The sequence below is a fragment of the Neoarius graeffei genome, chromosome 28, assembly GCF_027579695.1.
Source record: "Neoarius graeffei isolate fNeoGra1 chromosome 28, fNeoGra1.pri, whole genome shotgun sequence".
Lineage (NCBI taxonomy): Eukaryota > Metazoa > Chordata > Actinopteri > Siluriformes > Ariidae > Neoarius > Neoarius graeffei.
The window spans coordinates 13150709-13166329 of record NC_083596.1 but is presented as its reverse complement, the minus strand read 5'-3'; the positions used below and the strand labels follow the sequence as shown (position 1 = coordinate 13166329).

At 42.2% G+C, this 15621-nt stretch overlaps 1 protein-coding gene across 1 annotated transcript in view; it reads left to right on the top strand.

Annotated features, from left to right (window-relative positions):
• The first annotated feature begins 47 nt into the window (after positions 1 to 47).
• The window catches only part of ganaba (glucosidase II alpha subunit a), a 41822-nt gene continuing 26248 nt past the window's right edge, over positions 48 to 15621 (top strand). Inside the window, exons 1-6 of the mRNA XM_060912813.1 lie at positions 48 to 96; positions 2744 to 2842; positions 3002 to 3110; positions 7930 to 8057; positions 8236 to 8415; positions 9019 to 9084. Coding sequence (XP_060768796.1) covers positions 77 to 96; positions 2744 to 2842; positions 3002 to 3110; positions 7930 to 8057; positions 8236 to 8415; positions 9019 to 9084 — 602 coding nt within the window. The 5' untranslated portion in view covers positions 48 to 76. The remainder of the gene's footprint in view (positions 97 to 2743; positions 2843 to 3001; positions 3111 to 7929; positions 8058 to 8235; positions 8416 to 9018; positions 9085 to 15621) is intronic.

Below are 15621 nucleotides of genomic sequence, written 5' to 3'. Positions count from 1 at the left end.
CTAAACTATAATTCTCGCAAGTTAAAAAAATAGGGTGCACGTGACTAAGCAGGGGTCAAAGTTCATAGCAGTAACCATGGCGCCTTCCACTGGCAGGTATTGTCGTTGTCATTATCAGCTTTTTAATAGGATTATGGTTTTAATCTTTGAATATGTTTAAAACGTTAACGCTTAGAATGTTAAGAAAGTGTTGTTTTGTTTATTTTACGTCATGCAATAGACTCGTTCATTCTGTTTCCGGTTACTGAGTTTAGCAACAGACTTAATAACAGTAATAATAATAATAACAATACTGGACATTGAACCGAGTGAGCTACCTGACTAATGCTTTGTTTGATTGAACTCAGAAAAAACTGTTTATATGTCAGTTAGGAAAGCAGTGTATTATATAAGAGACCACTTTTCAGATTAAAAACAAACACATAATGAAAGCTGCAGAACAAATGAGAATCAAGTGCGACAAGATCTCCAAATTGCTTAGTAAAACTTATCAACTTTCTAATTTCCTTCTAAAACTGCACAAATTGGACCCATAGCTAGTTTTAAAGCATAAGGTCATCATACCAAATATTGACTTTATTCTCTTTCAGAATTACAGTATCTTTTCTCATCTCATTTCATCTCATTATCTGTAGCCGCTTTATCCTGTTCTACAGGGTCGCAGGCAAGCTGGAGCCTATCCCAGCTGACTACGGGCGAAAGGCGGGGTACACCCTGGACAAGTCGCCAGGTCATCACAGGGCTGACACATAGACACAGACAACCATTCACACTCACATTCACACCTACGGTCAATTTAGAGTCACCAGTTAACCTAACCTGCATGTCTTTGGACTGTGGGGGAAACCGGAGCACCCGGAGGAAACCCACGCGGACACGGGGAGAACATGCAAACTCCGCACAGAAAGGCTCTCGCCGGCCACGGGGCTCGAACCCGGACCTTCTTGCTGTGAGGCGACAGCGCTAACCACTACACCACCGTGCCGCCCACATTTCTTATTATCTCATCTCATTATCTCTAGCCGCTTTATCCTGTTCTACAGGGTCGCAGGCGAGCTGGAGCCTATCCCAGCTGACTACGGGCGAAAGGCGGGGTACACCCTGGACAAGTCGCCAGGTCATCACAGGACTGACACATAGACACAGACAACCATTCACACTCACATTCACACCTACGGTCAATTTAGAGTCACCAGTTAACCTAACCTGCATGTCTTTGGACTGTGGGGGAAACCGGAGCACCTGGAGGAAACCCACGCGGACACGGGGAGAACATGCAAACTCCGCACAGAAAGGCTCTCGCCAGCCACGGGGCACGAACCCGGACCTTCTTGCTGCGAGGCGACAGCGCTAACCACTACACCACCGTGCCGCCCACATTTCTTATTATATTTTTCTAATATTTTTACTTCACGGCATTTCTTTGTATGTGCCTAAGACTTTTTTTGGACAATAATAAACTATAGCTGGTAGTAAAACTAGCTGGCTTCTCTCATCATTCAATATGTACGGTAAACACTTCCTTCCTCGGGCGGCACAGTGGTGTAGTGGTTAGCACGGTTGCCTCACAGCAAGAAGGTTCTGGGTTCGAGCTCAGTGGCTGATGAGGGCCTTTCTGTGTGGAGTTTGCATGTTCTCCTCGTGTCTGCATGGGTTTCTTCCGGGTGCTCCGGTTTCCCCTACAGTCCAAAGACATGCAGTGAGGTTAACGTGGGGTGGCCTTGGGCTGAAATGCCCTTGAGCAAGGTACCTAACCCCTGACTGCTCCCCGGGTGCTGTAGTATGGTTGCCCACTGCTCTGGGTGTGTGTGCATGTGTTCACTGCTTCAGACGGGTTAAATGCAGAGGATGAATTTCACTGTGCTTGAAGTGTGCATGTGACAAATAAAGGTTTCTTCTTCCTTATTGCAAATAATTCCTAATTTGTGGATTAATACCAAGACTAAGAATAGCGATTAGATTAGATAAAACTTTATTGATCCCTTTGGGAGGGTTCCCTCAGGGAAATTAAGATTCCAGCAGCATCATTACAGATAAACAGAGAAAAGAAATAGAGAAAAACTTCTAAATAAGTTAAGTATTTACATATACAAATATAAAAAGAATAAGATATGGGGAAGAGAGGAAGGGGGAGAGAGAGGAGGGAAAAAAAGGGAAAGGGGGGGCAGCAGGAGAGATATTGCACTTTATATTGCACATTGTCCGGTATTGCTTATTGTTAGGCTAGGCTACTGCTCCTTCTCGTCCTCTGTCCTCCTGTTACCCCTCCTCCCCCCCAGAGAGGAGTTGTACAGTCTGATGGCGTGAGGGACAAAGGAGTTTTTGAGTCTGTTCGTCCTGCACTTGGGAAGGAGCATTCTGTCACTGAACAGGCTCCTCTGGTTGCTGATGACGGTGTGCAGAGGGTGACTGGCATCGTCCAGTTATAGTATCTATATCTGTTTTTCACTCTTGTTCAGTGTTTCTGATAGAAATATATGTCTGGCATGCTTGAAACTGGTACAAGTGTTCCTGATTACGACTAGAACGTCGGCTACAGTTATCGACAGTCCATCATAATCGACACCTTTTCAGATTTACCAATAAAAAACAATTTTACAAACGTGAGTTTCAGTTATAACAGTTGTTATTATTATTGGTTAATTAATCAACCAATTTTGCCTACTCCTTTTGCATCCAGCAATGAACTCAAGATATTCGGTCAAGATTGTGATTTGTAATCATATCTTCTTACATCATGCAGGATGGGACACGCACTAGTGGTGCTGCTGGTGCTGTGCTTCAGCGTTGAGGCTGTGGATCGCGGTAACTTCAAAACATGTGAGCAGAGCAGCTTCTGCAAGTGAGTATGAGAGAGAAATATCAGCATTAAAAAAAAAATCGTGACCTGGAAGTTCAAGAATGTGATTTTAATCCATTTTCAGCTGATCTTTGTGGTTTTATAGTCGCACAGGAACTGATGCCTGAGAGATAGCTTATTTCTGTGGTTTTGTGTGTGTAGGCGCCAGAGGGAGCTGAAGCCAGGCCAGTCTCCATACAGAGCTCTGTTAGATACCTTGGAGCTCAGCAACTCCAGGATTACCCTACAGCTTATTAATGATAATAATAAGGTCAGAGCACTCTACATATTCACTAATATATAGATTTAGGCACTACCTAAAAGCGGAGCTCCCATCTGTTTCTGGGTTGTAGAATTTTCTTATATCATAGCTAGCTTCTTTTGTTTTATTTCTTTACAGGCTAACACTGGCCACTAGGCGGTGTGTATGACTGGTAATTACTAACACTGGCCACTAGGCGGTGTGTATGACTGATAATTACTAACACTGGCCACTAGGTGGTGTGTATGACTGGTAATTACTAACACTGGCCACTAGGCGGTGTCTATGACGGGTAATTACTAACACTGGCCACTAGGCGGTGTCTATGACTGGTAATTACTAACACTGGCCACTAGGCGGTGTGTATGACTGGTAATTACTAACACTGGCCACTAGGCGGTGTCTATGACGGGTAATTACTAACACTGGCCACTAGGCGGTGTGTATGACGGGTAATTACTAACACTGGCCACTAGGCGGTGTGTATGACTGGTAATTAGTAACACTGGCCACTAGGCGGACAAACTATTGAACATCATGGACGATGCCAGTCACCCTCTGCACACCGTCATCAGCAACCAGAGGAGCCTGTTCAGTGACAGAATGCTCCTTCCCAAGTGCAGGACGAACAGACTCAAAAACTCCTTTGTCCCTCACACCATCAGACTGTACAGCTCCTCTCTGGGGGAGAGATGGGGTAACAGGAGGACAGAGGACGAGAAGGAGTAGTAGCCTAGCCTAACAATAAGCAATACCGGACAATGTGCAATATAATGTGCAATATAAAGTGCAATATCTCTCCTGCCGCCCCCCTTCTCCCCCTTTTTTTTCCTCCTCCCCCCTCCCTTCCCCATATCTTATTCTTTTTATATTAGTATATGTAAATACTTAATTTATTTAAATTTATCTAGAAGTTTTCCTCTGTTTCTTTTCTCTGTTTATCTGTAATGATGCTGCTGGAATCTTAATTTCCCTGAGGGAACCCTCCCAAAGGGATCAATAAAGTTTTATCTAATCTAATCTAATCTAATCTAATCTAATCACTAACACTGGCCACTAGGCGGTGTCTATGACGGGTAATTACCAACACTGGCCACTAGGTGGTGTCGAGGACTGGTAATTACTAAAACTGGCCACTAGGCGGTGTCTATTACGGGTAATTACTAACACTGGCCACTAGGCGGTGTGTATGACTGGTAATTACCAACACTGGCCACTAGGCGGTGTCTATGACGGGTAATTACTAACACTGGCCACTAGGCGGTGTGTATGACTGGTAATTACTAACACTGGCCACTAGGCGGTGTCTATGACTGGTAATTACTAACACTGACCACTAGGCGGTGTCTATGACGGGTAATTACTAACACTGGCCACTAGGCAGTGTCAAGGACTGGTAATTACTAACACTGGCCACTAGGCGGTGTCTAGGACTGGTAATGACCAACACTGGCCACTAGGCGGTGTCTATGACTGGTAATGACCAACACTGGCCACTAGGCGGTGTGTATGACTGGTAATGACCAACACTGGCCACTAGGCGGTGTGTATGACTGGTAACTACTAACACTGGCCACTAGGCGGTGTGTATGACTGGTAACTACTAACACTGGCCACTAGGCGGTGTGTATGACTGGTAATTACCAACACTGGCCACTAGGCGGTGTGTATGACTGGTAATTACCAACACTGGCCACTAGGCGGTGTGTATGACTGGTAATTACCAACACTGGCCACTAGGCGGTGTGTATGACTGGTAATTACCAACACTGGCCACTAGGCGGTGTGTATGACTGGTAATTACCAACACTGGCCACTAGGCGGTGTGTATGACTGGTAATTACCAACACTGGCCACTAGGCGGTGTGTATGACTGGTAATTACCAACACTGGCCACTAGGCGGTGTGTATGACTGGTAATTACCAACACTGGCCACTAGGCGGTGTGTATGACTGGTAATTACCAACACTGGCCACTAGGCGGTGTGTATGACTGGTAATTACCAACACTGGCCACTAGGCGGTGTGTATGACTGGTAATTACCAACACTGGCCACTAGGCGGTGTGTATGACTGGTAATTACCAACACTGGCCACTAGGCGGTGTGTATGACTGGTAATTACCAACACTGGCCACTAGGCGGTGTGTATGACTGGTAATTACCAACACTGGCCACTAGGCGGTGTGTATGACTGGTAATTACCAACACTGGCCACTAGGCGGTGTGTATGACTGGTAATTACCAACACTGGCCACTAGGCGGTGTGTATGACTGGTAATTACCAACACTGGCCACTAGGCGGTGTGTATGACTGGTAATTACCAACACTGGCCACTAGGCGGTGTGTATGACTGGTAATTACCAACACTGGCCACTAGGCGGTGTGTATGACTGGTAATTACCAACACTGGCCACTAGGCGGTGTGTATGACTGGTAATTACTAACACTGGCCACTAGGCGGATGCAAATGTAATAACGGCATGGCGCAGATTTGTCACTTATCTATGCCGAATCATATAAAATACTCATCTCATCTCATTATCTCTAGCCGCTTTATCCTGTTCTACAGGGTCGCAGGCAAGCTGGAGCCTATCCCAGCTGACTACGGGCGAAAGGCGGGGTACACCCTGGACAAGTCGCCAGGTCATCACAGGGCTGACACATAGAGACAGACAACCATTCACACTCACATTCACACCTACGGTCAATTTAGAGTCACCAGTTAACCTAACCTGCATGTCTTTGGACTGTGGGGGAAACCGGAGCACCCGGAGGAAACCCACGCGGACACGGGGAGAACATGCAAACTCCGCACAGAAAGGCCCTCGCCGGCCACAGGGCTCGAACCCAGACCTTCTTGCTGTGAGGCGACAGCGCTAACCACTACACCACCGTGCCGCCCCATATAAAATACTTTGTCTTGAAATCAGTAAAATAAATCACGATTCCACCTTCCCTTTGAATAGTTTTAGACCCAACTTTGTAGCACCTTTAGTGCTTTTAGGAACAACATTTTCTTTCATAATTTGTAATTCTTCCTCACTTACAGTGACTAAGCGATTGAAAGTCATTTTGCCCAGTCATTCAAGGTGATTATCGAGAAATAGTCCGAATATCTCGAACAATCAGCGTGCACGATTTCCTATATTCACCTCCGTATTTACAACCCCGATTCCAAAAAAGTTGGGACAAAGTACAAATTGTAAATTAAAACGGAATGCAATGATGTGGAAGTTTTAAAATTCCATATTTTATTCAGAATAGAACATAGATGACATATCAAATGTTTAAACTGAGAAAATATATCATTTAAAGAGAAAAATTAGGTGATTTTAAATTTCATGACAACAACACATCTCAAAAAAGTCGGGACAAGGCCATGTTTACCACTGTGAGACATCCCCTTTTCTCTTTACAACAGTCTGTAAACGTCTGGGGACTGAGGAGACAAGTTGCTCAAGTTTAGGGATAGGAATGTTAACCCATTCTTGTCTAATGTAGGATTCTAGTTGCTCAACTGTCTTAGGTCTTTTTTGTCTTATCTTCCGTTTTATGATGCGCCAAATATTTTTTATGGTTGAAAGATCTGGACTGCAGGCTGGCCAGTTCAGTACCCGGACCCTTCTTCTACGCAGCCATGATGCTGTAATTGATGCAGTATTTGGTTTGGCATTGTCATATTGGAAAATGCAAGGTCTTCCCTGAAAGAGACGTCGTCTGGATGGGAGCATATATTGCTCTAGAACCTGGATATACCTTTCAGCATTGATGGTGTCTTTCCAGATGTGTAAGCTGCCCATGCCACACGCACGAATGCAACCCCATACCATCAGAGATGCAGGCTTCTGAACTGAGCACTGATAACAACTTGGGTCGTCCTTCTCCTCTTTAGTCCAAATGACACGGCGTCCCTGATTTCCATAAAGAACTTCAAATTTTGATTCGTCTGACCACAGAAGAGTTTTCCACTTTGCCACAGTCCATTTTAAATGAGCCTTGGCCCAGAGAAGACGTCTGCGCTTCTGGATCATGTTTAGATACGGCTTCTTCTTTGAACTATAGAGTTTTAGCTGGCAACGGCGGATGGCACGGTGAATTGTGTTCACAGATAATGTTCTCTGGAAATATTCCTGAGCCCATTTTGTGATTTCCAGTACAGAAGCATGCCTGTATGTGATGCAGTGCCGTCTAAGGGCCCGAAGATCACGGGTACCCAGTATGGTTTTCCGGCCTTGACCCTTACGCACAGAGATTCTTCCAGATTCTCTGAATCTTTTGATGATATTATGCACTGAAGATGATGATATGTTCAAACTCTTTGCAATTTTACACTGTCGAACTCCTTTCTGATATTGCTCCACTATTTGTCGGCGCAGAATTAGGGGGATTGGTGATCCTCTTCCCATCTTTACTTCTGAGAGCCGCTGCCACTCCAAGATGCTCTTTTTATACCCAGTCATGTTAATGACCTATTGCCAATTGACCTAATGAGTTGCAATTTCGTCCTCCAGCTGTTCCTTTTTTTGTACCTTTAACTTTTCCAGCCTCTTATTGCCCCTGTCCCAACTTTTTTGAGATGTGTTGCTGTCATGAAATTTCAAATGAGCCAATATTTGGCATGAAATTTCAAAATGTCTCACTTTCGACACTTGATATGTTGTCTATGTTCTACTGTGAATACAATATCAGTTTTTGAGATTTGTAAATTATTGCATTCCGTTTTTATTTACAATTTGTACTTTGTCCCAACATTTTTGGAATCGGGGTTGTATACTAAAGACTTGTGTGTGTGTGTGTGTGTGTGTGTGTGTGTGTGTGTGTGTAGGTGCGTCTGCTCTTGGAGCTGTACAGGCTGCAGGGCAACATGACACGGGTTAAAATCAACGAGCTGAAACCTCTCAGACCTCGTTATGAGGTCCGGGATGTTCTCATCGCTGATCCTTCGACCAAACCGTAAGTCAAGCGACGTGTGGATGAAGGTTTTAAGGCATCCAGGTCATTTTGATTCGTAAAAGCAGAATTTTCAAACTCAAGTGCTGATTAGAAAATGCTGCTCCGTTCGCAGACTATCTTCTTTAACTGATCCTAATGAACAGTGAATGGTCAATAGACGTCTGTTGTGTGGTTTCAGCATGACGGTGGTGACTCAGGACAAAAACAGCGTGGTGCTCTCTCTGGGCGCCGACGAACAGCGGCTGATCGTCAGCGCCCAACCCTTCCGTCTCGACATCATGGAGGGCCCTCAGGTACTGCTGTCCCTCAATTCCCGTGGCCTCCTGGCCTTCGAGCACCTGCGTCTGCGCAAAGACACGTGAGTTACCCCATAATCACTCTGTATTTTTTACACGACTCCGTTAATCGAAGCTCCTCAATCTGTTGGTGTTTTGTAAACCTGGTACTGAATCCTCACTGGACTGAGAGAGAGAGAGAGAGAGAGAGAGAGAGGGCATGATCTTTGGGGTGTGATGCTCCAACCCTCCCATGTGCGTGTGTCTTGGTCTCATGGTTTTAGCAGCATTTTTTTTTTCTTAAGGAAATTTGAATAATAAAAGAAAACATAAGACTCGTTCTTAATACAGAATTTCCATTTTCTGGGTTTTTTAAATTTTTTTTTAGCACTGTTAAAGTTTAAATGTTAGAAACTTGTAGTTTTAAGGATGTACGACTGTCACAGGATTTTTTTTATGACATGAATAAAATTTAATTGGTAATCAAAAACATTTCCTTTGCTATAAGAGCATCCACCATTATCCTTGTTATGCTTCTGATTAATTGATAGTATGTTTGCTTTATTATAAAATCTCATCAAATTTCTCAATTTTTTTGCTTCCTTTCTTCTCTTATTTTTCTTCCTTTCTTTTCCTGGTCTCCTCTCTCTCTCTCTCTCTCTCTCTCTCTCTCCTGTTCCCTCCAGCATCTCTCATAAAATAACAAGCACGTTCGGTAGCATGTGGAACTCGATCAAGAGCGCGTTCTCTAGGTAAAGTCTTCGGTGTGTTTTGTGATCATGTTTGTGTGTGTCTGTGTGCATGCGTTTCAATATGGAAAAATTTTATATATATATGAAAGTGTTCCGGATTTTCCCGGAATTCCGGATTTTTAGATTTTCCTCCGGATTTTTTCCGATAATGACCCGGAAATCCAGATATTTGACAAAACTCTTGAAAATCTCCAGTTTCCCGCATGGAGAAATGTATTTTTCGGATTTTTCGCATTCCTAGACACGGCGTAATACTTCGCATCGTCCTTGCATGGGCGCGGTCCTTAAATGGCCCAAACATAGTTCATTGATTAAAGACAGGTGTTCTTTGTTAGCGGCGCGCGTGCCGGAGCTCTTTAGGCGCGCACGCCCAAGGCGCCCTTCAGGTGCACGTGCTGAGGCGTGCAGGACTGACACCGTTCTGCGCAAGCACAACACAATCGCACTAGAAAGCATGTTCAAGCTGCCAGTGTAGCTGCAGTCTTTTTAGTTGCGAATTACAAGTATTTCCTCTCGTGTTAATAATTCGCCATGTCAAAACAAGCAAAACTTTCCTCCTTCTTTCGATGTGAAGAGAGGTAAGCAATTTATTATATATATTTTTTCCATCAAAGTTGCATTTTGTGGTTTCAAAGCTAAGTTTTAGTGCCGTTTCTAGAACACAACATCAAGAAAACGTGGAAGAAACAGCAATAATGGAAGAGCCGGTTTCTAAGCTGCCTAAAACTAGCAATGGTAATTATTTCTTGTTACATAATGCACTCAGGCTGCCAGTCAGTGTGTGACCCCCCCCCCCCCCCCCCCCCGAAAAATCCTAGCTACGCCCTTGATTTACATGAGAAATGTGGTATTCATTGGTGTGTTTAAATTTACAGACAATATGAACTAATGTAAACAATTGGTTTCAACTCGCATAAATCTGAATTGGAAATGTTTAGTTCACTTTAGCTTCTGCAAACGCACAACTCTGCTAAAAGATTGATAAACGAGGCTCAACGTCCCCAACATTGAAACCTGAAAGCTTTAGAAACTCTAACAGACCTTTACTTTTTAACAGGACTGTTTTGGGATTTTGCTGAGTTTACCTTCAACTGTCTGATTTTTTTCAAAGTAATGAACTGTGTCGCAGGAAAATCACCGCGTTTTCTAAATGCACTCCTGAAAATTACTCATTAACTAGGGGAATTAAATTTGATATTTTTGACGTTAATCATTAATGTACATGAAAGAAAAAGGCTTAAAAGTTATAACTTGTTTTAGTGAAAATAAGTACTAAAATGCACTAGAATGCAGGGTTTTGTGTGTTATGTTATTAAAATATTTTCGGGGGACGTTGCCCTCCCAATATTTCAGGTTTTTTTTCTTTGCTCCACTTTCATCTCACGTATATATATATTTTTTTCAATTTACTACAGTTGAATTTGTCAGATGGTGAATCCCTACTTATATTAACCGGTTTTCAGTGATTTGATTGGGTGGAGGAAACCAGGTGTAAATGGACAAATCGGACATTGAGAGAACTAATCATGTGGTACTCCAGGGTGTAAATGTGGTCTGAATATTTAAGGTGAAGGTTGTACCCTTTAAGTAATTTTTATGGACCTATAAACATGAAATGATTTCAAAAATACATCAGAGAAAACAAATTTGTAATGTCGTCTGTGCGATAAATCAGACTCGTTCCTTCGTTTCAGGATTCTGTTTGCAAATTTTTACGACTTTGAAATTAGCTCCGCCCCTGCCCCAAAAAAGTGCTCAGTTCTGTCACTTTTCTTGAAAATGCAACTAATTGAGCATATGTAGTGTTTGGGGAGAAGAAGGAGGTTTGTGAACGCAACACAAGTATCAAACGATTTTAAACAGAGGTGGGTAGAGAAGCAAAAACTGTACTCAAGCAAACTTTACAATAATAATAACTCGAGTAGAAGTAAAAGTTTCAGCAAAATAACGACTTGAGTTTGAGTAAAAAAAGAATTCCGTAAAGTAACTTCTTCATATATATATGTTATTTAACAGCTGGGAGGTCCGTATGGTGAAATACCGTGACCGAGGTCTTGAAAGTACTGAGTGAGGCCCTCTGGGCCGGGGTCAGTATTCAAGGCCGAGGTCACGGTATTTCACCATATGGACCGACCTTAAGCTGGTAAATAATATATTTATTTTTTTCTTTACCAAATTCTAACAGAAAATGAGAGCGCCCAAAAGGGAAAACCTAGCCGAGCCGCCATTTTGAATCCTCATTCATGGCTGTACTGCAAACGGCTTCCTCCTCGGTATCCAAGTACACTTCCATGGCAGGAAAAAAAAACTACATTTTACCGCCTATGTAGTCCCCTGTTTATACAAATAGGAGTCATTCAGGATTCAACCATGTTTTTGCTCAGCGTTAGCAAGTTAGAGGCTTTCTCCTGAAATGTTTTCTTTTATTTCTTCTTCCTCAGGGTAGTAAAACTCACTTTCGCTGTGAAGACTGTCGTTATCGCTGTCCATGCTGTAAAATTAATGCTATTCTCTTGAGAAATGCTGGCAAAAATTTATAAGATTTTTGATAATCTTATAAATAAATCTTATAAAAAAAAAGATAAATGTTGACAAAAAATTCTACTAAGTTGTTTGTTGTTGTGAACAAGCGAGTTGCCAGAGGTCCGTAACTGGGGTCCGTATCGTAGGATACAGACCCGCTCGCCAGCCAATAAGAGCGCAGGATTCGATGGAAACTGCAACGCGAAAAAAATAAGATGAGTTATTACATCTATAACGTATTACATTTAACAGTTTATTCCACAAAATCGAGTCGTACGTGAGCTGATAGCTGACGAGGCGCTTAGTTGGCTATAAGCCATATACAACGTGATTGATTGGAATAACTGTTTTATTCTATCCACATTCACTGGATTTTCAGAAACGGAGCATTTTTATTTTTTGCAAATTTGATAAATGAAACTTTTTACAAAACGTCCCAAAAAATTATTTCCGGTTAGAATGTAAACAAACCAGCGAAATGACAGTAGCAATTTGTGAAAAATGCTATAATAATTCTTTAAAAATAAAAAAAGATAAGTTCTTACTATCAAAGACTTTAATTCCATATTTTGTTGCTTTTTTTGGGGGGGGTTGTTTTCAAGTAGAGTTTTTATTTCATCCTCCATTGGTTCAGCAACACGCTCCACCATTTTGTTTTTCTTTCTTCTTCTTTAGGTTTTTTTTTTTGTCAGTTTGCAAACCAACTTAAAGGTGCATTACTGCTACCAACTGGACTGGAGTGTGGAACAGGCGATATTGGGGGGGGGGGGGGGGGGGGGGGGGGAATTATATATTGTTTTTGCCATTTCTGTTTCTTTTAAATACTTGATGACAAAGTGATGTATCTGACTTGATGCGCGCTGCCATTTTGTTTTTCCTTACTCACGGTATATGAGCTGATAGACTAGTACAACCCCGATTCCAAAAAAGTTGGGACAAAGTACAAATTGTAAATAAAAATGGAATGCAATGATGTGGAAGTTTCAAAATTCCATATTTTATTCAGAATAGAACATAGATGACATATCAAATGTTTAAACTGAGAAAATGTATCATTTAAAGAGAAAAATTAGGTGATTTTAAATTTCATGACAACAACACATCTCAAAAAAGTTGGGACAAGGCCATGTTTACCACTGTGAGACATCCCCTTTTCTCTTTACAACAGTCTGTAAACGTCTGGGGACTGAGGAGACAAGTTGCTCAAGTTTAGGGATAGGAATGTTAACCCATTCTTGTCTAATGTAGGATTCTAGTTGCTCAACTGTCTTAGGTCTTTTTTGTCGTATCTTCCGTTTTATGATGCGCCAAATGTTTTCTATGGGTGAAAGATCTGGACTGCAGGCTGGCCAGTTCAGTACCCGGACCCTTCTTCTACGCAGCCATGATGCTGTAATTGATGCAGTATGTGGTTTGGCATTGTCATGTTGGAAAATGAAAGGTCTTCCCTGAAAGAGACGTCGTCTGGATGGGAGCATATGTTGCTCTAGAACCCGGATATACCTTTCAGCATTGATGGTGTCTTTCCAGATGTGTAAGCTGCCCATGCCACACGCACTAATGCAACCCCATACCATCAGAGATGCAGGCTTCTGAACTGAGCACTGATAACAACTTGGGTCGTCCTTCTCCTCTTTAGTCCGAATGACACGGCGTCCCTGATTTCCATAAAGAACTTCAAATTTTGATTTGTCTGACCACAGAACAGTTTTCCACTTTGCCACAGTCCATTTTAAATGAGCCTTGGCCCAGAGAAGACGTCTGCGCTTCTGGATCATGTTTAGATACAGCTTCTTCTTTGAACTATAGAGTTTTAGCTGGCAACGACGGATGGCACGGTGAATTGTGTTCACAGATAATGTTCTCTGGAAATATTCCTGAGCCCATTTTGTGATTTCCAATACAGAAGCATGCCTGTATGTGACGCAGTTCCGTCTAAGGGCCCGAAGATCACGGGCACCCAGTATGGTTTTCCGGCCTTGACCCTTACACACAGAGATTCTTCCAGATTCTCTGAATCTTTTGATGATATTATGCACTATAGATGATGATATGTTCAAACTCTTTGCAATTTTACACTTTTGAACTCCTTTCTGATATTGCTCCACTATTTGTCGGCGCAGAATTAGGGGGATTGGTGATCCTCTTCCCATCTTTACTTCTGAGAGCCGCTGCCACTCCAAGATGCTCTTTTTATACCCAGTCATGTTAATGACCTATTGCCAATTGACCTAATGAGTTGCAATTTGGTCCTCCAGCTGTTCCTTTTTTGTACCTTTAACTTTTCCAGCCTCTTATTGCCCCTGTCCCAACTTTTTTGAGATGTGTTGCTGTCATGAAATTTCAAATGAGCCAATATTTGGCATGAAATTTCAAAATGTCTCACTTTCGACATTTGATATGTTGTCTATGTTCTATTGTGAATACAATATCAGTTTTTGAGATTTGTAAATTATTGCATTCCGTTTTTATTTACAATTTGTACTTTGTCCCAACTTTTTTGGAATCGGGGTTGTAGTAGAGAGCCCATCAGAGCATGTGATTGCTCATATCCGGTGAATGTGGATAGAATAATCACGATTAGACGGTTCCCACGATGTCCTTCTGTGCATGTGTTCAATGCCACTGGCTTGAATCTGCTCTTTTAAAACTGCAGCTCTGCAGTCAGACCCTTCTCAGTGGGTTCAGGAATTTATTTCCACACACTTCCACTCTGATGTCGACGTCGTAGAAGCTGTGCATGCACGGATAAAAATAGTTTAAGAAATTAAATAAAAGTAGCGAGATGTGTGTAGGCAAATGTAATGCAGTATAAGGACATTTTCTTAATTGTAAATATATGCGAGTAAGAGTGGAAAGTATTCTGCTTTATAACTAATCCTACAAGTACCGGTGCACTTTATTGGAAGAAGCTACTTAAAGGAGAACTGAAGTCATTTTTAAACTTGCTTTATTTCTTAATTAACGTGTTATTCAATTACGTTTTCAGTTTTAGTAACTTTATATCATGACTTGTATTGGCAACAAATTGTAATTAAATATTATACTTATCGGCCTATTCGGTTTTTAGCCGTGTTGAATTTAGTTCGTTTGGTCCACGGCAGGCGTCGCTTATCCGCGCGATCTTCACGAGACTTGTGTGAGGCTTCGAAACGTGAAGTGTCAGCCAGGTGTCAGTGCCGCCATTTTGAAAACTGTTTTCCAAACAAAATATCGCACAAAAACGAGTTTAAATGACGATTACTGCCTACTTTTTTCAAACTTTCCTGATTGCTATCAAAACAAACAAAAGTTCCGGCTTGATTACGTCAGCATTTGAAAGAGGGCGCGCGCGTCTTTTGACAACGTTGGCAGATGTCGGTGACTTTGATTTCTGCTGTACGTTTTACTTCCGTCCTACGATGTCTCACACAGGTCTCAACGAATCTTGTTTACGGCCATTGCTTCGACATATGGACTGATATATTACAGAGCATATTTCAAACACTCATAACTTGCTATAGCAGTGACAAAATAGCGATCAAAAATGCATTCCTATATTTAATAAAATGAGAAATAGAATTCTGATGATAAAAAAATTTGCCTTCAGTTCTCCTTTAAGTACGTGTAACAGAGTAAACATAATGTATTAAGAAGAAACCTTTATTTGTCACATGCAGACTCAAACACAGTGAAATTCGTCCTGTATTTAACCCATCTGAAGCAGCGAACACACGCATGAACAGTGAGCACACACACATACGCAGAGCAGTGAGCCGCTATGCTGCAGCGCCCGGGGTGCAGTTGGGAGTTAGGTGCCTTGCTCACTACCCACTTCTGATTTTAAACATTACAAACGGCTTCTTTAAGTGTCCGCAGTTAGTTGGAACCATTGCCACTAACCAACCATCACCTGACAAGCTACATTTTTGGAGCTTTTCCAAGCCCTGCACCTTTAACAGCATGATCTGATGATATATACAGTGATGCTTGAAAGTTTGTGAACCCTTTAGAATTTTCTATATTTCTGCATAA